The sequence below is a fragment of the Gopherus flavomarginatus genome, chromosome 7 (assembly GCF_025201925.1).
Source record: "Gopherus flavomarginatus isolate rGopFla2 chromosome 7, rGopFla2.mat.asm, whole genome shotgun sequence".
Taxonomy (NCBI): Eukaryota; Metazoa; Chordata; order Testudines; family Testudinidae; genus Gopherus; species Gopherus flavomarginatus.
In genome coordinates this window covers 56,215,094-56,241,192 of record NC_066623.1, presented here as the reverse complement: position 1 = coordinate 56,241,192, position 26,099 = coordinate 56,215,094, and the positions used below count along the sequence as shown (strand labels likewise).

Here is a 26,099-nt window from a genome sequence, read left to right as displayed (position 1 = left end):
TAAGGAGGGATATGAAGGAAGATGATGTATCTTTGTGGATGTTTTCAGGTAGCTCCTCCCAAGCATGACGGGCAGCATGGGAGAAACCACAAGTGTGCTTGTTTGAAAATTTAACCAGTGGGTGATTGAGGCTGGGCAGCACTACAGGGCACTGAGTTAGGAATACTCCCTAGTGAAGATATAGTTAAAAAGCATTTATTTGAATTACTGGAAATTGCATTCATTCTTCTCCCTCATATTCTGTGCTATTAACACAGGCTTGGAAAAACTGTTGTTCTCTAAGTGTGAGTCATTCCGAAGTTTGCCCCATGATAATATATCATTTAACACCCTCTCCCTCATTCTCTCTCACACACACACAGTGTCCCACTGATTTTTGTTTACTGAACAACACTCCCGTTGTGCAGGACTAATATTGATTATTTGCAGGACCGAGGGGGTCCCACCAAGATTGAGTCCCTATTGCACTACACACTGGACAATCACAAATAGCCCCTTCCCTGAAGAGACTGAATTGACAAGGCAGACAAAGTGTCAGGGCTGGCACGTAGGCAGCCATGCCTAGTGGTTAGCATTGGACAGGGGGCCAGGCCATCCTACCAGCTGGGCTTCAGAACCAGAAGGTCAGGAGCCGAGATCAGGAATCAAGAGTCAGATACCAGGAATCAGGCCAGTTCAGGAAACAAGGAAGTCATGATCAAGAGACAAGAGCAGATAGCACTGGATGATCAGTCCAAAGCAGAGTGGAACCCAGCTGTACAGATGATTTCCTGTTCCTCCTTCTGTCATAAGTAGAGAGAGCAGGCCAATCAGAAGCTTTCATGTTCCACCAATGGGGCAAGAGCCTTCTGTGACAGGTGTGGGCTCTTTGGGATGTCACCTAATGTGCTGGGATGCCACTGAATTAGCCTATTCTATCAACCTGGGTCCCCTTTACCTGGCCTTGCTGGGTTAGGCTCACAAGCCTCTTCCAGCAAAGCACACACACAGGGCCACACCCAGCTGCACAGAGAGACAGAGATCCATTCTGAAAAGATTCAGCCTTAGGGACTTGCCCCAACACTCTGGTGCCCACTCCCTTTAAGGGGTACAAACTCAGAGGTTTTATGAAATTCACCCTCCTCCCTCAATGTGGAGAGAGATATGCACAACTTCTCTCCCTCCTCTCCTTCCACTGTTAGAAATTACATAAACTGGGTTATACTATAAATAAGAAATAAGTTTATTAACTACAAAAGGTGAAGTTTAGGTGAACATAAGAGAGAACAGACAGAACAAAGCAGATTACTGACCAAATAAAGCAAAATACACAAGCTAAGCTCAATATACTTAAGAAACAGGTTACCAAATGTAAAGTCTCACCCTAAATGTTATTTTAGGCAGGTTGCAAAGTGTCTGTGGTTCAGAGTTCCAGTTATATTCCTTTTCAGACTGGACCCCTCTCTCAGTCTGGATTCTCTCTCTACCTTGCCTTCAGGTGGCTTTAGCAGTCTTTCTTCTTGGGCAGACAGGTCATGGAGAGGAGGAGTCCCGTTTGCCTTCCTCCCCACCTTTAAATAGGATTTACATAAGGCGGGAATCCTTTGCCTCCCAAACTTGACCCCCCCATCCCTTCCAGTGGAAAGTTACAAGAAGTCTCAGGTAATGTTTAGTATCAGGTGACAAGACCACCTGACTCTGTAGTATCACAGTGTCCATGAGTTAGTGGCAGTATGGAGAGTCCACAGGAAAGCCAACCCTTTTCACAGTCCATTGTCCACAGTGATGGGCCATCCACCCTGTCTGGCTTTATCGTTGTTGTACCTGAAGTGTTAGCAGTGGGCATCACCCAAAGTAGTATAGTTGAAATACAGATACATAGTCAATATTCCTAACTCAGATACAGAAATGATACAGGCATATAAATTGGATAATCACATTCTGTAAATTATAACCTTTCCAATGATATCTTACAAGACCCATCTTACATAAAGTATATCTCAGTTATGTCATATTCATATCATAAGGATATTTTCTTAAATAATGTGGAGTGAAACATCACACCTTCTATCTGAGCTGGTCTTCAAGAAGTCCCAGTTCATGCTGATGCCAGGAACCCACTGGGTGGAGGATTGGAGCATGATGACCTCCAGAAACCCTGCAGACCCAGGTTTAAGAGCCACAGGTCATGACAGAAAGGAGTGGAAGGAAAAAGGCACAGAAAGGTGAAGCAGAACTGGAATTAGAATGGGGCCTCCAGGCTCCCAGCCTAATACCGTGTCCACAACACAGATAAATATTGACTAGCCCCTTACAAGGAATGGATGAAAAGCTTCAGGAGAGACCATATCACACCTCATACCAATTCTAAATGTGATCCTAGTCCCTAGACCAAGAAGAACATCATGCCCGAAGTAGCAAAATGGAGGATGGATAAGCCACGCACTCTCTGACACTCGCTGTCTATCACCTCTCCCTTTAGTTGCCCCACCCGAGGATCTGCGAGTGGCTGGGATCAGCGACAGGTCCATTGACCTGGAATGGGATGGGCCGATGGCAGTGACAGAATATGTGATCTCCTACCAGTCAGTGGTGCCGGGGGGCCTTCAGCTCCAGCAACGGGTGCCTGGGGACTGGAGCGCTGTCACCATTAAGGAGCTGGAGCCGAGCCAAACATATAACATCAGCATCTACGCTGTCATCAGCGACATCCTTAGCATCCCCATCACTACCAAGGTGACTACCCGTAAGTATTGCTTCTGTTACCGAAATATCGGGGCTGCCTAGCTGAGAGCCAGTAATAGCCTGACAGTGATAAGGAAAAATGCTTTATTCTGCAGAAGAAAGGCGAGCCCTGTACCTTGGTACAAAAGACTGTTCCATACAAATTTCACAAGCCTTTTATACACTTGTAGACAAAGACCCTAGCATGTTAACACTTGATTGGTAGGTGTCAAACCCCGCACTCTGTTATCTGGTTAGTAAAAGCTGGTTTGAAGCAAGTTTTCTCTGCTTTGAGGCAGAAGAGAAAAGATAGTTCAAAAGTTCAGGGTACTGTGTACGTGAGGCTTCTGCTTCCCCCTAATGGCTAAACCGTTAGTTATTAGGAGGGTTACCAGTAACTTTCACGCTTCTCCACCGTATAATTTTATCCCCATTGGCCAGAAGTAATAGAAAGAAGAGCAGTCTCATATATACCCATGGACCCTGATAGACAGCTTTCCCAGTTTAATACAGTTTCTGGTACATGATTGCCATCATTTAAAATTGCTTGTTTAAGGCTGGTTGAAATTTTTCCATCAAAACTGTTTTTCAACAGAAAAGTGGGTTTTTGACAAAACTAATTTTTTTCACAAAAACTGTCCACTTTCCACAGAAAATGTACAATTTTGTCAAAAACTTGAACGCTTGAAAACCAAAAAGCTTTCAGGTTTTCAGCAAAACCAAAAATATTTCTATTAGGAAATACTGTCACGGCACCTCCTGCCCCCATTCTCCTCCAGGACTGGATTCCCTATCCACATTGCATCTCTCATCCTGTTCCATGTCCAGCGACTCCCAGGATGCACATGAGTGGTGGCTCAGTAAGATGGGAGGATTGTGGTGCATCATGGGAGATGTAGTCCAACAGGGAAACTTGGCCCATAGAGGAGAATGGGGACACAACATGCTGGAAATGCAACTCCTATTTAGCACCTCCACAGCATTTCCCAATCAAATTTTCCTTTTTAAAATTGAAAGTTCACATCTGAAAATTTTCAGCTTTCCATTTTTTTGCTGAAAAGTTAAAATTTTCCTTGGGGGAGGGGACATTTTCCAACCAGCTCTGCTGCTTGTAAAATAATGCTTTGGTGGCACCAGGACATCTCTGAAATAAAGCTAACCCCATACAGAACTCTTCCTGAATTAAAGCTGACTGTTATTGACATAGTGTTCTTGTGAAATGAATGCCAGTGATGCCTTTGCTAATACAGACCCTGATCCAAAACCCATCAAAGTTAATGGGCATCTTTCCATTGATTTCAGTGGGGTTTGGACCAAGCATATAATGCTGTCGAAAGAGACTAAAATTCTGGTCTAAGATTGCCCTAAATGTAGTTTTCCCCTAAACCTCACAAACATGCAGGGTACAAGGCTATCTCTCATACAAGGCTGCACCTGATGCATGGATGCCTTTTCTTGTTTATTTTCCTTGAAATCTGTTTTATAATAGAGACAGACCTGAGCATCAAAAAATCACATTTACATCCCCAACAGCTGGTCTGTGATTTTGGTTCAGTTCATTTCTGGGATTGAATAATGAGAAGTGAATGTCAGGAGTTCAGATTCATTTTGAGTACACTCCTACAATTCATGGAGGATGGGTCCATCAATGACTATTAGCCAGGATGGCCAGGGATGCAACCCCACACTCTGGATTTCCCTAAACCTCCATCTGCTAGAAGCTGGGACTGGACGACAGGGGATGGATCACTCAATAATTGCCCTGTTCCGTTCATTCCCTCTGAAGCATCTGTCATTCGCCACTGTCAGATGACAGGATACTGGACTAGATATTGGTCTGACCCACCATGGTCATTCTTATGTTCTTAATTCTCAAAAGCTTATCCAAACTTATACTCTGAAGCACTGCCCCCTCCCAACCTCCTACATAAGGCCCTTCCTTACACAGCTTTAGCTATTTGAGGTACTTCTATGGCCTTTATTACCATAAGAGCTGAGCACCTCACAATCTTCAGTGTGTTTCTCCTCACAGCAGCCCTGTGAATTAGGAAAGGACACATATCATTATCTCCATTTTCCCATTGTACAGAGGGGAAACTGAGGCACAGAGAGACTAAGTGACTTGGTCTAGGTCACAGAGGGAATGTATGTCAGAGCAAAAAACAGAACCTAGGTCTCCCAAATTCCAGGCAAGCACCCTACCCACTGGAACATTCTCCCTCTCTATCACAGACAAGTTAGACACGTGGCCTTGATAATATCCACGGTGCTATTAGAAATGTGTCTGGATGTGAAGATGGCTCATTAAAAGCATTAAAACTGCCCCTTTTTCACTTTCAGCAGTGCTTTCTCCTCTCATCACTGAGTTTCCATTTGACACAGGGAACAGGGTCTTTTGGGGGGGGATTAAAATAATCCCACTTAATTTCTCTCTCTATTAAATTGATTCTGGAAACGATGCTTCCTCTTAATGACTGACTGTTACATGCTGCCATCATGAATGCAGAGGAGAGAGGACGTTGCTCACAGGAGAGCTGTCTAGAACATGGAATTTCAATCCAAGGAAAATTTTGAGGAATTGGAAAAAAAATCAGGATGAAAAGGAGAAACCTCAACATTTTTCACAGGGCAGAAATTCCAGAAAAATCCATTCTGGCAGAACCAAAATGGAATTTTTCAGCTGCTCATCTGCCCTCCTGGAGGCTCATGTCAATTTCACTTTCTGCCTGCAGGGAGAACCTGAAATGGACAAGAGTCTTCCAGACAGGCTGACAGAGGTGGAGTGACCCAACTCTCCGCCTCCACCGCTGTCAGATTTCTCGTCTCCTTATCACCCTGGCTGTGGCTTCCAGGGGAAAGGGATAGTGACAAGATCCTTCCAGCCAGGAAGACAAGGCACCAATCGTTTGGATTTTCCCAGTGTAACATTAACATTTGTCAACAAAAATGAAAATTTTCCCACAAAAAAAGTTTGATTTTGAGGGGGGGAAGGGCATTTTCCACTGGAAACTCATTCCAACAACTGTCAGTACCTACTTCATGACACCTCCCCCCCCTTTGACACTAACAGTCATGTTTACGCAGCCTGTTTCCTCCTAGATGCGCATAGTCAAAGGAGAACTGAGCTGTCAGGGATGTAGGGTGTCCTGTGCCTAACGCTGTGTCATTAAAGCAGGAACAGAGCCACAGCCTAGCTAATGTGCTCCACCTTGCTGCATTCCAGATCTCTCCACTCCACAAGGGCTGCAGTTCAAGACTATCACAGAGACCACCGTGGAGGTGCAGTGGGAGCCGTTCTCTTTCTCTTTTGATGGCTGGGAGATCAGCTTCATCCCCAAGGTAACAACAACGGGGACTGCCACGCCTCTGCCCTGCCACTGCTGGCCATCCAAAGTCAGCTCTGTGGGATAGTCACAATAATAGGTCCCTGTTTAAAGGAGCAGTCACAAAGAGAACAGGGCACATTGCAGGGCTGGGTAAACACCATCTGAACAAACCCCTATTGTGCCGCCGCCCACCCACCCAAAATTTAGCACTAAAACACTAGGTCACAATCTGGATCAATTAATTTCAGCTCTGCACTGAACAGTATTTTCCATTGATCCTTGATTTAAGGGTGTGCATCTCTATAGAGGGAATCCCATTAAAAAGATCCTACATTTACCATATAAACAAATGGGTCCTCTAGCTCTCATTCCCTCTCTTCCTCTATCTGTCCTCTTGCTCTCTTCCCTTCCTCTCTCCTTTCATCTCCTTTCTCACACCTTTCTCTCCTCCATTCTATTTTTTTCTCCATCCCTCGTGCCCTGACTTTGATCAGACTTTTCAGAACAATTCAACAATTGCTTCATCTGTTCTAACTTATCAGTGTGAAGATGAGGCATTTGATCACCATCTCTAAAAACTTATTATAGAAACCTGCTTGGGTGTCTAAAGCTAGGGACCTCAATCCATTTTTAGCCACTCAAATATGTGGCCTGATTTTCAGAAGTATTGAGCACTTAGTAGCTCTCAGACGCCAAGCAGCCTAAATCACAATTACAAGTAATTCTGGCTGCAAAATTGTAACTACAATTATAGAAAGGATACAATTTGTGCTTGCAAAAATGAAGGATGAGGGCTGAAACTGTTGCCCTAAATTTCAAACATTTTATCTGCATAGACAAAACAACAATAAAGTTGTCATTGATGCTATATTTAATATTTATTCTCAGTTATTGTACCATTTGTATGGAACTACAGCTAAAATTGTATCTGGCACCTCTCCACAAGCATATCCTACACATCTTACAATAAGAGAAATGCGGATGAAGAGCTCAATTATATTGCCTTGACTCAGGAAAAACTCCCACTGAAGTAAACAAAGGTTCTGTGAAATAAAGAACTGCAGAACTGGGTCTCTGGAGGTGTGAAAACATACAATCAGAACCAATACAAAAACAAAATAAAGATGAGCAGAAATTGACAAAAACAACTTTGTTTTCTAACTTTGGTTTCCAGAAGGGCTGGATGGATATTTTTGTAATTTTATGTGTACACACACAAAAGCAAAATTATCTTATGAGTCGCAGTTCATGTATTGCATTTATAAGCCCAGAGGAAATTTTCATTCAAAATCAGGATAAACCACTAAAAAATAAAAAATTCTAATGGAAACACTACCAGAACCTTAAGTGAACTAAACTAGCATACCTACAAACAGTAGTGAATCAATCATTACAACATAAGGATTGACATGAATGCTAGGATATCCATTTTAAGATGGAGAAACAGAGTCTCAGAAGTGCACTTGGCTGTCTCACCCAATCGTTTGTGAAGATCACCATCCCTCCCTAAAGTCACTGCACAGTCCTAATGTTCATGGCTCTGTCCCATGTCCCAAGGAAATAGTTCCTTGTTTGTCTCAGGCATGATAGTGCAGGTTCGCAATGCATCCAGACTTGATGCCACAAGTAGTCCTTGACATCTTAACTTGACATCATGAGGTGGAGCCACAAACGTAATTATGTCACGATCCAATGCAATATGTGACATTTTATTTCGGCCTGCACAAGAAAGACAAACCACTGGCCACCATTTTCCTATTAGACCTTAGTCCACATTATACAAATGCAGTTTAATTTTCCCAAGCAGGTACAGTAACTCCTCACTTAACATTGTAGTTATGTTCCTGAAAAATGCAACTTTAAGTTAAACGAATCCAATTTTCCCATAAGATTTAATGTAAATGCGGGAGTTTAGGTTCCAGGGAAATTTTGGGGTGGCAGACAAAAGGCATTATATACTGTACAGTACTGTACTGTGGTGGGGAGGTGCCCCTGGCTTACCCCTGGGGCTCAGGGCTAGGAGTGCAGGGTCTGTGAGGGAGTTAGGGTGCAGGAGGGCGCTCAGGGTGGAGGTGCAGGAGGAGGCTCAGGGCTGGGGCAGGAAAGAGGTGCAGAGCAAGTACCTGGGGCAGCTCCTATTTGGTGCAAGGGGTGTGCAGGTGGCTCTGCGCAGTGCAGCACCGCCCCCATGGCCGCGATTCTGGGAGCCATGATTCTGGGAGCTGCCCACCCCCACAGGCCAGAGAGAAGCGGCCCTTTGAAGGGGAAAGCGCCGCTTCTCTCCGGCCGCTGGCTGCGCAGCTGTCCCTGCTCCTCCTGAGTCCTCCGGCCCGTGCTTGCAAGGCCGCATTCCAAAAGGGGCTTTAGAGCTGCAGGCCAGGGTCCCAGGACCCCCTTAGCCCAGGGCCCTAAAGCCCCTAAAGCACCTGCGTTCCAGGTGGCTCTGCCTGCCGGGGGGGGGGGGGATAGCTTCCCCACTTGCTGCCTCCCTCCCAGAAAGTCCTAAGCACTGGGAGGGAGGAAGGGAGAGGGAGGAGACGGAGAAGGGGAACTTGTGCAGTGCTCCCTTGTAAAATCAGCCAAACAATGTTATAAGGGAGCATTGCACAACTTTAAACAAGTATGTTCCCTAATGGAGCAGCGACATAACTTCAAAACAACATTAAGTGGGAGGACGTTAAGTGAGGAGTTACTGTACAGGTATAAGTAACACCTTGGAATGAAACAGGACAGGTACAGTAGAAAAAGTTTGTGAGGCATCTGAATTTTATAAACAGTGATGCTCTACATGATAGGAGAAATAATAATCACGCTGCGGTGTGTGATTAATAAAAACAGGCAAGTCCCTCCAGTGGCTTTGAAAATCTCAGCCTAAATGCATTATCTGTAAATTTCAAGTGAACTTTTCAGGTCAAATGTATCCCAACTTTAAATTTTGTAAAACTCAATTCTTAAATCCTAAAACCAACAGAAACATTTCCAAGGTATTTTAAAACATTCCAAATAGCAACATTTCCCTCCAAAACATCACAGCATTGCACTGCCATTGAAAGTGAAAAGTGACTAGACACTGACTATAACTAAAATGAAACTGACCAGCTATTTTCATTGTTTAGTGAAAAGAAATGCAAACATTTAAACAAACAGCATCAAGAGTGAAAAGTAAATATAAGCAACAGCAGTAATATCACATTAACATTAAAGCTGTGGTTCATGTGTCTATGAAAGTAGGATACCCGTTTCTTTCTGCGCACTGTACCTCATATTTCTAAGGACTCTGTGTGAGACAGCAACTCTTTTGTTCTCACAGTCCTGCAGACTGCTATAGAGATAGATCCCCTGTGCTCTTGTAAGGAGACTTTAATTCTAGTCTTTCTTGTTGCTGTTGCTCCATAATATAAAATAAAAGTGATTTCAGATGGCATCTATATGGTGGCTCTGTGCGAAAGGAAAAAACACAATGAGACTTGCAGCAATAGTGGGAACGGCTCTGCAAAACAACAGAGCTAAGAGAAAACGACAAAGCCACAGAGGTTAAAAAAAAGAAAGGAATATTAGAAAAGGTAAAATGGCAATTGAGGGGTAAAATGCAAGATTTCTAGTTTCATGAGAAAAAGGAAGACTGTGAATGGAAATCTGTGTGCAAAGATTTGCTTAGTATATTATTAGTGAAGACAATGACAAGAAAAGTTTCATTTGGCTAACACTGGCAGGAAAGGTGACATTTACAGTTGCTTAAAGACTTATGTTTTCCAGAGGAAATACATGGAGTATAAAGACTTAATAGAGATACTTCAAAAGCATTGTGTGCTAAAAACAAAGACCTTGCAGTTTCATAGCTATATATAAACCACAAGAGACTCCTGGCAGCCGAGAAGTGCCAGCAACGAGAGAGGACTGAATCCTGGACCCTTTTCACTGCCTGTTCTCACGTGGAGTCGCTGTACCAGCTTGAACATGCGCACACATGCACACTAGATAAAAACGGGAATTGAGAAAAATGCTGTCTGCCCACCAGCCATCTGGAAGCAACAACTGAAGGGTGAGCGGCATGAGCTGCATCTGACTCTGTGAGCCACTGCTGGCTGCACGGGGACATTGGGACCCTTGGCAAAAGAGTCCGCCCATCCTGAGGCATGTAATATTTTTTGGACAGACTGTACAGCCCTTATGCACATTTATGAGCACTTCCCCAAACCTTCAGGCCCATTGAAAACAATGGGAATAATTGAATGAGTAAGATGTCACTACTGTGAATAAGGGTCACTTATGAAACAGACATGCAAGGAGTATGTAAGTTTCCCCAGGTGGGTACATTATCCCCAGTGATTGCTGATCCTCTATATTTGGGGCCATGTTGACCTGGCATCTAACCCCATTATCTTCTCCAACTACTGCATCCTTTTAATATGTTACCATTTTCAGACTCCCACCTCCCCAACTTTTTGTGCAGATTTCTTTTTTAATCTCCCTAGAACAACGAAGGTGGCGTCATCGCACAGCTTCCTAGCAGTGTCACCACATTTAACCAGACAGGACTGAAACCTGGGGAAGAATACATCGTCAATGTGGTAGCCCTCAAAGAGCAAGCCAGGAGCCCCCCAACCTCCGACAGCATCTCTACCTGTGAGTGACTCCAACCTTTAGCCCTCGGGCATGCTGTCTTTCCAGACCCAGAACAGGGCATGGTCCCAGTCTTTTGTAGCTATCCTTTCACCTCCAGATCAGCAGGTCAGATCTAATCCAGTTCGGCACAGGCTGAAGGCTGGTATCACCTGACAGTGGGGATCATTTGAGCCAAGTGAAATGAGGTGCTGGTCTCAATACAGATCCCAGCGGATGTGTGTTCATATCACAGAAAACAGCAACACAATTGGCATTAATTGGCAGTTTCATCAGAGGAACCAAGGAACGAATAGGCCCTGGAGACTGAATTCCCCTCTCATCATTAGAGGTGGTCCCACCAGAGCATGGAAGAGGCACATTGATGGATGGGTGTGGGGTAGTTTACATTTCTGCTGCCAATGTTGTACTAGTTCCCTGGGTAACAAGAAGAATTCAGTCTCCAGGGTTTTGTTCATGCATCTTTCACCAACAATACAGTCAAACAATGGGCCAAATCCCCAGCTGGTGTAAATCAGTGTAGCTCCATTGGCTTAAAACTAAAATGTTTTTAATCTCTGAAAAGATGCAGCTTTGAGTTTACTTGGAGGGTCAGGTGAGGATTCTGATCATTTTATCCAAATACACCCTCCCTAACAAGGGTAACTTGCAACACTGGATTTACTCTCTGCTAGATAAACTCAGAGGGCAAATTCACCCATGCAGGGCCGGCGCTTCCATTTAGGCGACCTAGGCGGTAGCCTAGGGCACCAGGATTTGGGAGGGCTGCAGACTGCTCAGGTAGACCTCCGGCAGGCGTGCCTGCAGAGGGTCCGCTGGTCCCGCGGCTCCGGTGGAGCATCCGCAGGCACGCCTGCGGCAGGTCCACTGGAGCCGCAGGACCAGCGGACCATCCGCAGGGACGCCTGCGGCAGGTCCACCAGAGCCGCGGGACCAGCAGATCATCCGCAGGAATGCCTGCGGGAGGTCCACCGGAGCCGCGGGACCGGCGAGCCGGCCCTGTGCCTAGGGCACAAAAAACCCTGGCGCCGCTCCTGCACCCATGGAGTAACACCATTGACTTACACCAGGGATTACTTCGGTCTACATCATTTCTGCAAGGAAAGTAATAATTAATGACAGCTCTGGACTGGAAAATCAGAGTCAAATCCTCCCACTTTGAACTTGGGGGAAAGTCAGACACAAATGCAAATTCTGTGGCACAGGCCCAGTTATGCTAATAACACCTGACTGAGCTGTACAGTTTCAGTCTCAAAGACACACTAAAGATGGATGAACTTCTAAACTGAATGATGATTTGGGTTAAACAAATGCCCAGAAATCTGGGGCCTTATCTGAACGATCCAATTCCATGTGGGCTGCAAACCGGGTGCAGAAGCACTGCAAGAACAGCCCCTCTCCCAGTATTTTGACACTTCTTTTGTACCTAAATCCCTTTGCGGAAGACTCAGTGAGCTTGAAAACAGCAAAGGGAAAATTAATTCCCCTCACTGTTGCATAGAACTCACATGCTTCCTTTCCTTCTCCTCTCTCCCCCACACTCCCCAGTGCAACCTGGGAACTGTAGTTCCTGGGCTCAAAGCTCCAGGACCCATGTAGGAACAAACTTAAAGACTGGGATAACTATCTGACCCTAGCCAGATACAATTCCTCCCACTCCTGGCCTGATGCTCGTGTAGGGAAAACATGGAGAAATGTTAACTGAGCTCAAACAAGGACCAGTTTGGGTTCTAAGTGAAGGCTCAGATCAATTATTGTTCTATCCAAGTAAGTTTACCCCCTCGAGTGATCTCACCTTAGGCACATTTCTGAGGTTGGAGACTGAGTGTTCCCAGTTCCCCAAGAGCGCTTGTACCAGTGTAGACCGCCAGCACACCCAGATAACACGTTAAGATCCAAATCCTGGGAGGTGTTGAACATAAGAACGGTCATACTGGGTCAGACCAAAGTTCCCTCTAGCCCACCATCTCATCTTCCGACAGTGGCCAATGCCAGGTGTCCCAGAAGGAGTTAAAAGAATAGATAATCATCATTCCCAGCTTCACATTGACGGACTCAGGTCTCTTCAGAACCAATTTTTTATGTCAGTCATAAGCCCATCAGTTCCCCCCGCAGACAGATGAGGTTAGAGTCTCCAGGTACGTACACTGAGAGCTAATTAACCCTTTCATTGCTGAGTCAAAGGTAACACTTGGCAAAGCACATATCTAAGTTCTCACTCTGAATCCTTGCAGTCAGATAGCTCCCTCCGGCCACACCATTTACAAACAGAAACACACATTTAAACAGCAAAGATGTGTTCTAATGAGGTTGCTGACTAGGGCTTTAATGGAGCTGGAGAATGAAGGGCTCCTAGGAAAGTTATCCTAAAAAGCACAATATAACAGAGAGGTCTCTACAGTCAGCACAGGAGGGTCTTTCTAACATTAGAGGAGAGAATCTATCATCTTCCTGCAGATGTTAGTCTACTTGATCTCCGCAAACAAACACAAATTCTTTCCTATTGCTTTGTTTGTGTGTTTAGCAGCTGCTTGTGTAACATGGCTTAACAGAGACACCTACTGGTCATGACTAAATGTTTCCATTCCCCTACCTAGTGAAGCTGTTACACATAGAGCAGCCTCAAACTCACAGTGCTTTCAGTTCATAAGGGATCGTGCAAAGTAGATTAGTAGATTCATAAATCTTCAGGCTAGAAGGGCCTCTGGCAAAACACAAGCCATAGAATTTCACCCCACGATCCCCGCCTCAAACTCAACAACGTGTGGTTCTTGATAGGCTCCAACTGCAAAGAGATGGGTTCAAGCTGCTGTATCCCAGCTTTCCCAGCATGTGGGGGTTTAGATCTGGGGGGTTGGTTTGGCTTGGCCCATTATACAGAGAGGGGTCAGCCACAGAGTCTGGCTCTGGATATGATTGCTCTTAAAGCTTCAGAGATTTCTGAATCTGGAGATTTGGTTGACCATCTCTAATGCAAGCCTTTCTGTTCTGTTTCGGTTCGTGGGAGGGTGGAACCCCATCCGTTTGGTTTTAAGTTCCAATGAACCCAAAATCTCAGCGTGAAGCTCAGCTGAAACATCCAAAACTTTTCTTGTTTTGAGCAGACACAGGATTTTCCACTCAAAGCCATTGTGCAGTCAAGGCGCACCAACCCTTGAGAAACCCCAGTTGGTGTGGCTGGAACCTCTACAACTTTGCCGATGTAGTTCAAACTTTCTTCACTGAAGTTTTGTCCAGCTCTGGTCACAAGGAATTCACCAGATTCGAGACAGACTGCTGACCAGGTTACAGTCCATTAACACTCCCATATTAAATGTTCACACGGAGGCTGGTATTTTCAAAGCTGCATAAGGGAGCTAGATGCCCAAATCCCGCTGAATGTCATTGAAGTTTGGGAACCTAACCCTCTTAGGCAGCTTTGAAAATTCAAGCCAAAAATACAAGCTCAGCATTTTCTGCAGTAGCAACAGCAGTTTCCATGGCTGAAAACTGTTGATTTTTTTAGCCAATAATTAGTCTATCCACCTAAGCAGAAAACCATGCAGGACTTGGAGGCATTGCCCCATTAATATAACACCGACAATCTTAATCCACTAAACTAATTTGGAATAAGATTCCCTGTTCTGGAATAAGAGCATCCACATCTGCAGTTAATCAGAAAGAGCTATTTTAGAATAACTGTGTTTGTAGAAACCTCTTAGATCACCCCAACACCTCAGCCCCCTCTGAAGATCTAGATAATCAGTATATGTTTATTATCCAATGAAACCTGTCCAACGTACAAAATTCACTTAAAAAAAATACCACGTTTGCTTTGCACTAACTAAACCCTGGCTTAAAAGGCCAGCACATTTAGTACTAATTACAGAACACAATTTAGGCTGTCACTAGTAAAACTAACAAACAAACAAGAACCCATACAATATGAACCTGAATTATAGATCTCAGATTCCCAGGTAGAAAATAAGTCTCAGAATTGGCTGTGCAGCAGGCACTGCATGTTAATGCTGCTACAGTACATGAACAATACACACGTGCTTGGCTCCTGAGCAGCTAAAATCAAACAGCATCAACCCAGAATTTGAAGCCAAACTTTTCACTGGGTAACTTTTTTCTTTAGATTATTTTTTATTTCCATGTGGTCCCTGCACTTCTGGATTTCTTCTAAGAGAGGAAGTAGAAATGTCAACATAACCTTGTGGGATTTCCAGATCAAACAGGGAGCAATGGAAATCCCAGGAGGTATTCCTTCTCTCTTGAAAGTTCAAGCCCAATTATTCCAAGCTCTAGAGATCTGGCTACAACTCCTCTCTCTTTGTAAAGGATGGGTAGAACCTCTGGGATACTGTAACTAATGTCAAGTTTTGAAAAGTCTCTTGGAAGTGCTAGTTGTTTTCTCAACTCTTCTCATATTTCCAGCACACTGGAAATCCACAGATTATTAAAAATTGGCTGACAGGTGCCAAAATGTAATTGTAAATGGGGAATTATCATTAAGCCTAGATGTTTCTAGGAGGGTCCTGCAGGGATCAGTTCTTGGCCCTAGGCTATTTAACATTTTTATCAAAGACCTGGAAGAAAACATAAAGTCATACTGGTAAAGGTTACAGATGACACAAAGATAGGGGAAGCAGTAAATAATGAAGAGAAGAGGTTACTGATACAGAGCAATCTGAATCTCAAAGAGTATGCATTTTAATATGACCAAATGTAAGATCATACATCTGGAACTAAATAATACAGGCTTTACTTACAGAATGGGGGACTCTATCCTGGAAAGCAGCAACTCTGAAAAGAACTTAGTGATAATGGTGGATAATCAGCTGAACATGAGCTTCCCATGCAACACTGTTGGCCAAAGGGGCTAATATGATCCTTGGATGTAGAAATAGGGGAATATTGAGTAGGAGTAGGAAGATGATATTTTCTCTGTATTTGGCACTGGTGTGACCACTGTTGGAACACTGTCCAGTTCTTGAGTCCACAATTCAAGAAGGATGCTGATAAATTGGAGAAGGTTCAGATAAGAGCCATGAGAATGATTAGAGGTTTGAAAAACATGCCTTATAGTGAAAGATTGCACAGGAGTTGAATCTGTTTAGTTTAACAAAGAAAAGGTTAAGGGGTGACTTGATCACAGTCTATAATAACTGACATGGATAACAGAACTCTTCAGCCTAGCAGAAAAAGGTATAACAAGATAGAATGGCTATATGTTGAAGCTAGACAAATTCAGATTAGTGAGGGCAGTTAACATTTGGAACAACTTACTGAGAGTTGTGGTGGGTTCTCCATCTGTTGGAATTTTTAAATCAAGATAGATTTTTAAATCTTTTTCTAAGATATCCGCTTTAGTTCAAACAGGAATTGATTCAGGGAAGTTCTCTGGCCTCTGCTATACAGGAGGTCAGATTAGATGATCATAATGGTCCCTTCTGGCCTTGGAATCTATGATGTATGGCTTACTCTTCTTGGTTTAGTCCCACTCCATATGAATCTTGGCATATCGGAAGAAGGTTCCCATGAACACCCTAAACCTGAACCAAACCCAAGAATCTATTCAGATCTATCCACCCTTTAACAGATCCCTTCCCCTACATGCTATTGCTTGGCAGCCACAAACAACTCATTTAGCCAGCATGGCATAGCCTGGTGGCCCCTCTCTAATCCACAGACCTGAGCTGGGATCTTGGGTCACAACTCACATTAGTTTTTGTCCTCCTGCTATTGCCTGGATACTAGGTTGAAAGTGGTGATGGGCCATTTCAAATATCAGATGTAGCGAGACTGTGCCCTCTCTTTCCCCAGGGCCAGATGCCAAGCAATTGACATATTTTCTGTTTGTGTTTAACTCCCTGAACTAACATGCTTCTTTGGTGTCCAGTAATTGATGGGCCAACCCAAATCCTGGTGCGAGACGTTTCAGACACGGTGGCCTTCGTGGAGTGGACCCCGCCCCGAGCTAAAGTAGACTACATCCTGCTGAAGTATGGCCTGGTGAATGGGGAAGGGGGGAAGACCACGTTCCGACTGCAGCCTCCCCTGAGCCAGTACTCGATGCAGGCCCTGAGGCCCGGCTCACAGTACGAAGTCTCTATCTCTGGGGTTCGAGGGACCAACGAGAGTGACTCTGCTGTCACCACCTTCACAACAGGTACGTCGGTGCCATTGAAAAGGCTAGCTAGAGTCTAGTCCACTACACAGCCAGCCATCAAGAAACCCACACAACAAACAGGTTGACTCACTGGATGACGGACGAACAGATTGACTTGAATCTGTGACGCACAGGCTGACACCCAGCTGCCCTAACAAACAGATTGTTTCTTTTTCTGACAGACTTATCAGGGCCTTCACTGACTGCCCCCACAAACAGGTCAATGCACTGACTGACAGACACACTCAGCTAGCTGGCCAGTTCATGGACTGACAGACTGGGTAGGCAACTGGCTTTAACACAATGGACTGACAGACAGACGCTGCCACACTAAATGCACTTTCTCTACTCGGAATGGGAGTAGAGCCTCTTTCCTTCAGGATCACGTCCAGTGTCTTCTCCTCTTACTAGAGCAGTGACCAGACACAACGTCTCACTCCTCCACTGCCATCTGCTGCCTGTATGCGCACGGCTGAACCAACACCACTGAGTTCCATGAGACCTGTCTTACGACAGCCTTCGATATAAGCCGATTGTACTGTGACTCTCTGACTCACTGCATAATCTCTGATTCTGCATAGCATCAGGGTAAATACTTCTTGGGTGAAGGAATTTTCTACTCTGACAGATCTGTACGATATCTCTGTATGTTTCCCTCTACAGTATATACTTATCTATCAGAATTTTACAGTACGTACTTGTCTCTCTTTCTATCGACAGAATCTGTTTGCCTGTTCTATTTGCAATATGTATTTGACACGAGAAAAAAATCCTAGGTCTGCAGTGTAATACAATGGTTTAGTTTCTCAGCTGGTATAAATCAGTGTAGTTCTATTGAAGTCAATGGAGCTATGCTGATTTTTGCCCAGTAAGTATTGCATTAAGGTAATACTTTGTAACCCAGAGATATTGATTTGCTGCAAGAGGCAACAAGGTACAGGAATTAATTTCCATGAGTGTATATTGTGCGCCTGGATCCAGAGCTGCATTTTCCCAAAGTTCAGACCTATGTTTTAGTACAACCCACATCCCCGTAGTATGTAAGCACACCACAAGGGCATGGGTTTGGGTTATTACAGTGATAGGAGCCAGTCCCTGCCAGTTCAAAGAACATTCAGGTCTTCAGATTAGTTTGAGCCCATAACCAAGATATGCAAAAATGGAAATTAGACTCCTAAATCCATATTTAAGAACCTAAATATGTCGCCTGATTTTTCAAAAGCACTAAGCTACTGGAAGCTAAGTACTTTAGAAAATAAGGGCACCTCTTTAGATGCCTAAAGGAGGAGGAGTTAGGAGCCTAACTTTAGGCACCTATTTTTTGAAAAAAATGGCCCCATCTATAGCTATTCAAACTGAGAGAGAGGAGATGGGGGAAGGGCGACCTGAGACAATCTGTCATCAAGCAATTGAAAGTGACACAGTTAAAAATTTGGTTATCTTATTTTGATACTTTATATGAATACTCTAACCGGTCGGTAAACCTTTAATTAATGCTAAGCCTGTTGATGGCTAACAGGTTTAATTTACCGTGCCATAAAGGAGAAGCTAGAGAGCATATTTCAGTGCTATTTTATGGTTTATAAATTACCTGTCATATATATTATCAGTGGATACCAGTGCTTCTAGGACAGTAACTGTAGTGTCGCTACTGTATATATTTAGAATGAGATGTACAGTGCTATCAGTTTGCTGAATTTGCCTTTCCTTGTATTATCGCTATGAGTTGTTATGATTAAAAAATCCCTCCAAAAACAAAATAGTTAGATGGGATCTACTGAGTATAAATTTATCTGTAGACTACCGAAAAGTAGTTATACCCTGGATATAAAATGGCCAAATCCTGCCCTCAGCTATACCTGTACAATCCTGTTGATCAGAATAGGGTTGCATGAGTATAAATGAGGGCAGAATTTGGTACAATATGTACAGTAATATGTAGCAGTGCTAAACAAGGCATGCTATCACGGCAGGATTTACCTGCCTATGAGTCTGTGATGAGCCATGAGATCTTGTGGTTATGGCACTCAGGAGGAGTCCTGGGTTCAAATCTTGGCTCCACCATAGACTTTTTCCCTTACTGTGCCTCAGTTTCCCCATCTGTAAAATGGGAATAATAATAATAATTCCTTACCTCGTTGAGGTATTGGGTGGATTCAATTTCAACATGCTTTAAAAAAAAACACAGCAAGGGTAATTCATCATTGGAACAATTTATTGAGGGATGTGGTGAATTCACCATCACCTGAACTCTTTCAATCAAAATTGGGTATCTTTTTACAAAAGAGACGCTCTACTGTCCATCTCCATTCACTGGCCTGTGCTATGCAGGAAGCCAGACTAGATGATCACAATAGAGCCTTCTGACCTTAAAATCTATGAATTAATGTAAGGGGCTAGCTACCACAGAGACAGGGATCATAGGAATACCTTGATAGCCACACAGCTCAGCAAGTGCACCTCCCTGCAGGTTAGATCACAGTTAGTGTCTGGGGTGGTAGAATTCCATGGTCTCATAATAACACAGCTTGGATTCCTTGCCAACACATGAAAGCATTTCCTCAGCTGCAGATGGGGGCAGTCCCGGCAGATGGAACTGCATTTGTTTTCTTATCTTATATAGAGATCGATGCACCCAAGAACCTCCGGGTGGGCTTGCGAACATTGGCCAGCCTGGAACTGGAGTGGGACAACAGTGAGGCGGAGGTGCAGAACTACAGGGTGGTGTACAGCACGCTAGCAGGCGAGCAGTACCACGAGGTGCTGGTGCCACGGAACGCCGGCCTGACAACCCGGGCCACCCTCACAGGTAAATCTCTCTGTGGACGTGCCAGGATCTACATGGATGCTGGGCAGCCTGTTTTTCTCCATGCACTGGGCCCCATTCAGGAGACCAGGGAGGGAGACCAAGCCCATGCAACATACAGTTTCTTCCATCCCACTCCCTATGTACTGAGATGCTCTTGAGACAACTTGGGCCTGATTCGCCCATCACTGACTTCAGTGGGGTTTCCTGATTGACACTGATGAGACTTAGGGTATGTCTACACAGCAGTCAGGAAGTGTGGTGCAGCACGTATAGACATACCCGAACTAGCTTTGATCTAGCAAGCATGGCTAAAAATAGCAGTGAAGCCACACCTCTGCCAGGTCTTGCCCTGCACACAAGACCACGCAGTATCCATGGTACCCTCCTGCATCTCTGACATCTATCTAGTGGATACCCCGGTGGTCTGGCACTTGTCTAGCTGGAACCCCCATGGGTCTGTGGCATCTGGTTCTAGGCAAAACGAGTGATTTTTTGGGAAAGCCCAGGTCAGACTCTGCTTGGTTGGAAAGTTGCAAACACAACAGAATTAATCACAAAAAAGACTGCAGGGCCGGAAAGCAATTAGAGCAGTGAGTGTGACAATGAAGTGTGTGAAAAATACAATATTAGATGTCATTTTTGCTGCATTTCATGAGGGCAACTGCCTTGAGAAGCAGAATTTGATTAGAGGGAGACTTCACAGACTATGAAACCATGTTAACTTAACTTACCTGCCAGCTTTCTTCAGAGACGTTTACTACCTTTGCAGGCAAGCAGTGAAAGGTAAGTTCTGCAAATGGGCCTAATTCTGCTTTCAGTTACACTGGTGTAAATCTGTTGTTACTCCCTTGACATAAATATCATCCACCCCATGGAGTCAGTCTGGATTTACCTCTATGTAATTAAGAGCAGAATCTGTTACTGAAATATTTCACTGAGAGCTGTTGCCAAGTAAAGCCAATTAAAGCAAACACAATAAAGGGGTTTCCCGGGCATGCATTTGTGGAGAAGGAAGACTTGAGAGACATGCTGAAGAATTGCGACAGGCTTAAAGAGAACAGGCTGGTGGTGTCAAATGGCCTCTCTGGAGAGCCTGAGACACTGAAAACTAGACCAAACAAAATCTTAGATCAGTCTATTGTAGGGAATAACACTTCCTCCCCCCACCCTTTGATCTGTCTTGTCTGTTTGGATTGTTAGCTCTTTGAGGCAGGGAATGGCTTATCAATGTGTCTGTGCAGCACCTAGCACAGTGAGCCTCTGATCTCAGCTGGAGCATCTAAGTGTTCCCACAATGCAAATATTTATAATGGTAAAAATCATAAGGCACAAGCTGGCACTAGAGGGTAAATCTGAATGAAGAATCTATTTGCTGTCTATGATTCTGAGACAGGGAATTATGGACAGTGAAGAGAGGCAAGCATCAAAAGTCCATTACCTCAGCAACTGAAGAGATTGCAAAACTCCCATCTCACCCCAGGGCTATTTCATTTGTCCAATTCCTTTGTAAATTCTTTATAGGTGTTTTCCATGTTGTTGCCATGGTGAGTCCACTCCTTATACTAAAGGGATGCTGCCAAGGTCATTTAGGCCCCAAATTCTACATGGAGTTGCAGACTGATTCATAGCCTGTTGGAATCAATGGGAGCCTTTCTGGGCTTTGGATCAGACCCATACTGAGGACAATGTTGGTGATGGATAGATTCAACTGAAAGGGTTATATAGACAGTAAAGGGTCTGAGTGCCTTAGAGTCTTCCTCTAGTTGCTCCATGTAAAGAAATTCCACCTGGAATTCTGCAGGATATGACGTCTCTCCAGGTTTAGCTGGCACCCTTTGTTCTTGCCGTTAATATCAGCACCAGAAGTTTCATAACAGCTAGGCTTTCTGTTCCCCTCAGAAACACGTTTCCTTCTACAAGGTCACCTGTTAATCCACTCTTTCCCATGAATCCCAATCTAGCGTCTCTAGCTGAGATGGCCCACAACTGAAACTGGATCTGTACTCAAATCTCCCGTCAAACCCAAAGGGGTTCAGATTCTGGGTCTTGGATCAGGTCTCTCTCTAGCCTCTCCAAACAAGGCATCCAGAGCTTTGAAAGGCCCTGGTTAGTGTTTCCCCCATATTGATGATCTCTTTTACACAATGCAGAGGCCAGAATTATCCTCATATTGCAACGCTGCTTCCACCATTACCAGTCTCCTATACAGTGCTAAGAGATTTCACTCTGGATCGTGTTAAGAATGTGTTCCTAGGTAGCTCCGGTATTGTAGCTGTGTCAGTCCCAGGATAGTCAAGAGAGAAGGAGAGTGAGGTCATGGCTTTGATTGGACCAACTTCTGTTGGTGAAAGAGACAAGCCTCCGAGCTTACATAGAGCATTTCTTCAGGTCTGAGAAACTTAGAGCTCTGTGCAAGCTCGAAAGCTTGTCTCTCTCACCAACAGCAGTTGGTCCAATCAAAGCTATTACCCCACCCACCTTGTGTCCCAAGGGAGCACTGTCCTTTAGCACTCTCTGTAATGATTCTTTCCCTTTGCTCTTCAGTTACTCTTCCTTCACATGTCTCAACTCCAGAGAGTTGGAAGCTGACTCAGTGTAAGTGACTCATTTTTATATAGAGTGTTTCCTCCATCATCATCATCATCATCATCTTCTTCCAACTCTCATGGAAAGTCTCAGGGCACCGTATAAGGAAAACAAATACAGTGTAATTATAGCACAGTAAAACACTGCTCTGTTATAACAGAAATCACTGCAATTGACAGAGAGGAATCACTTTGCCCATCACTGAAGTCTGGCAGCTCTTTAACAGCACAGCCACACTACACCCCCGCTGGGGGAGGGAAGGGAAGATGACTAGCAGTATCCACTTAAACTGTGGGAAGAATTTAGGTCAGCAGAAGGTAATTAGCCAAACTAGAAGCTGAGCAGGTCTCCAGAGCTAATGTTCCTACTTTTGCAATGAGTGCCGTAACATCTACAAGGATCACAGCTGAGGATGACATGCCACCCAAACGCTAGTATGTGCACCAGCACAGGACTCCTAACACCATGACTGAGCACTGCACCACCGCTGACTCCAGGGGATGCGTGGCTTCTGCTGAATATCTAACTCCACTTCCTCAGCATCGGAGGTTACCCTAGAGAGCTCCCAGCCAAATAATGGCCAAGGCTAACAGTGCTTCTCTCACTCCCCACCCTACCTCTGAAGGGAGTCTAATTGGATTGGAGTCAGAGTGCAGTGAGGAGCAGATGATGGAGAGCTTAAAGAGAAGACTTTTTGCTGCCACAAAGAGCTCTACGTAGGTGACCTTGCATTCATGCCTCCAGGCACTCGGAGCAGGAGAGAGCCGAGTTTCAGGGAACATCCTGCTGGCCCTGTTAACGTGCAACTCTTCCTTGTTTTGTGGGGGATGCAGAGCAAGAGAACTGGATCAGGTTTTATGCTGCTAGTTACAGCATTTACCTTCAGCTACCCCATAAGCTGCCCAGCCCCTGGGATACCGATACCCACTACTGCTGCAGCTCTAGCCAGGATTCAGCACACCATGAGCGGCGGGCAGTAGGATGGCCTCTGGAGGGAAAGCAGTGATGCAGCTATTTGGATGGGGCTGTAATGTTGCCATTGGTTGCCTGGAAAATAGAGTTATCTTCATTACTCTCTGGAAAGAGCTGTGCTTCGGAGTTTATTCAGTACATTGCTGGGTGCTGCAGTGAAGAAAAAATTGTATGTTCGCACGGAGGGAACCAAATTCCCCAGTGGAATCAGCCCTAGGTGGGCTGACACCTGACTAAAGAATATTTCAGGCTCTCCCCTAAGCCTTCCATCTCTTTCCCTTCCCAAGTTCCCCTCCTGTCTCTCTTTTCCTGCAGCCTGTTGGTTTCCATTTCCTCTTCCCTGAGTAGAGTAGGGGTCCTGCCTGCTGGCCATTCGGCCTCTTCTTGCAGCACATGATTTTGGGAGGGGATCACAGCACATGGGGTCTTCTGGCCAGATGGCTTCTTCCTGCAGCTGAATTCCAGCCAGCATCACGATGCCCCATGAAACGCAGCCTCTTGGTCAGCCCACACTTAAAGCCAGCCCAGTGACCCAGGATATCTCCTAATCTAATGATCTTTGCCTTTGGACTAAGTCTTAGCTACTGCCCATCCCCACATCTGGATACTGATATACCAGTGCCAGGTGTGCCAAGGTGCCCAATGATTTCACAGTCTAGCTGTTTTTGTTGGGCGAGGGGAGAGCCTAGTGTGTTATGGAATGGCATTGCCAACAAGTGGCCAGTTTAGTGAACTAGCTCATGCCCATCTCCTACAACACACATGGAAAATCAGTTCTTTCCCACAGTGGGCTTCATGCAATTGTCTCATGAGGGTGCCTGCCAGCTTTGCTCCATTTGAAGGTGAAAGTAGGGCTTCTTAGGTGCTATCCCTGTAACCCAAGCCTGGGATCTGAAAGTCAAGCTGTGTCCTTCCTTTCTAGCACTGCCTCACAGTAATTGAGGTTCTGCAAACAGAATTCCGTTAACCAGTCTGTTGATGATACATGATCCAGAACATACTCTGGCTCCCTCTCCTATAGCTTTATTAGCTGCCAGGGATGGCAGCAATGAAAATTAATAGATGCTTAAGGCAAGATTCTCAGCTGATGTAAACTGGTGTAACTCCATTGGATTCTCTTCACATCAGCCAAGGATCTGGCCCAGACAGAGCTGTGGAGTAGAAAGGACTGAAGATCACTTTTGTGAGCCTGGCAAACAAGCAAAGTAAGTACTGGAATTAAACATTTTAGTTGGACATTAATCTTTTTTCAAAATCAGAAACTGTTGTGGGGATTTTTTAATTTTAATTTTCCCCCCATGAAATTGAAAAACACACATTTGTCATTTTTTATTTGGTCCTTCGCTGATCCTTTAGACCCTCCCTTCCTTGGCTCAGTCTCTCTTCCTTCCCCTTTGCAGTGGCCAAAATGGAAACAGGGGAGATGGAAGAGCAAATTAAAAATTCCAAACCTGAACATTTTTGCAAAAAAAAGTCCAATAACTGAAAACACCATTTCTTTTGAAAACTGGCAAAACAAAAACAACCTTGATGGTTATTCTTAATCTTTGGCCAACTCCCTCCCTGTTTTTTGGCCAGCTCTAGTGCAGAGACTGACATGGAACTGTTGTCCATCACTCATCCTCATACAAAACCACACATTGGCCTTGGAGGATTCCCTATCCTGAGTAGGAAAGGAAGGAAGGAGCCGGGGGAGAAGACATTACTCATCTCTGTTTAACTGCTTGGGAAAGCAGCACTCAGGTGCTGCACAGATTCGGTAGCTGGTCTATTCTGCATCTCTGTGCTACACAGAAGCATGAAACGTGTTTCCCTTAATTCCATTGGCAAGGACGTTCCTCCCTAATGGGGGATTTATTTTTAGTGTTTGTTTTGTCTCTCTCTTGTCATGAAACTAGCTGCCTCCACTGCTTGTCTTCTTGCACAGATATAGCCTGCTGGTGGGGATACTGCAACCCTTAAAGTTTCAGCATGGTTTATGGGGTGCTGGCTCTCCGACGCTTCAGAGCTCATAGCAGCCCTTGAAATTCAGGACCCTGGGGTGACAGAAGTTTCTGTTTATTATTTCACTTTTTTTTTTTTTTTTAAATTTCATGTGCTTCCGCACTTCCTGAAGTATACCTGGACAGGAAAAGGCCATCTCCTAGTATTTCCAGCATGAAAAGTACTGGAAATCTCACAAGATGGACAGATTGCCAGTCCAGTTTTGCAGACCCAAGTGGTTTGGAGAGTATGGTGCATGCAGTATCTTAATTCGGGTGTGCTACTTATCCAAACCTATGATCCTTTTGCAGCACTGGCCCTGGCATTTACGTAGCCCTGGGAGTCTCCTTTTTCTGTACACATAGATGGGGGCAAAGAGGGTAGGTAGGAGTCATGGGCTCAACACTCCAAGGGCTGGGTGGGAAGTCAGGAGACTGCCATTATGTATAGTTCTCACAGGGATTGGTGCTCTTAGCACTGTGGGGGATGCAGGGTTGGGGTGGATGGTTGAGGAACGTTTTGGCAGCTGTTAAAAGGATAAGTAAGGATTGGGTTCCTCTGTTCATAATTTTGCCGAGAAGGAATGTGCACAGAACAGGACCTCTGGAGTGGCCACATGCCTCATTCACCCCTCACTAATTACGCAGTGCCTAATTAGAGCTGGTGAAGGATTAGCAGCTCAGCTTCCCTGTCCTTGTGCCGCTGGCCAGAGAAAAGAATGAAGTACTTTGTAATCCAATTACGAGGACTCTGAGCACTTACCTGAGAGAATGCCACACCACCAGCCCTGATCTCCCTGCTGCCCTAGGCCTTAACAGTGACCAGACCATGCTCTCTTTCCTGATCAAGGTGGGAGCAGATGGAGAAGTAGCAATGGAACAGATCCCTGCAAGCACTATGGGCTAGATTTTCCAAGCAGCTTTGAGCCATATTTCCAAGTACT

At 44.8% G+C, this 26,099-nt stretch overlaps 1 protein-coding gene across 1 annotated transcript in view; it reads left to right on the top strand.

The window, feature by feature from the left end:
* TNR (tenascin R) overlaps positions 1–26,099 on the top strand; it is a 303,471-nt gene that overhangs the window by 248,173 nt on the left and 29,199 nt on the right. The window contains exons 5-9 of the mRNA XM_050962984.1: positions 2,462–2,725; positions 5,927–6,042; positions 10,505–10,655; positions 16,537–16,806; positions 19,430–19,615. Coding sequence (XP_050818941.1) covers positions 2,462–2,725; positions 5,927–6,042; positions 10,505–10,655; positions 16,537–16,806; positions 19,430–19,615 — 987 coding nt within the window. The remainder of the gene's footprint in view (positions 1–2,461; positions 2,726–5,926; positions 6,043–10,504; positions 10,656–16,536; positions 16,807–19,429; positions 19,616–26,099) is intronic.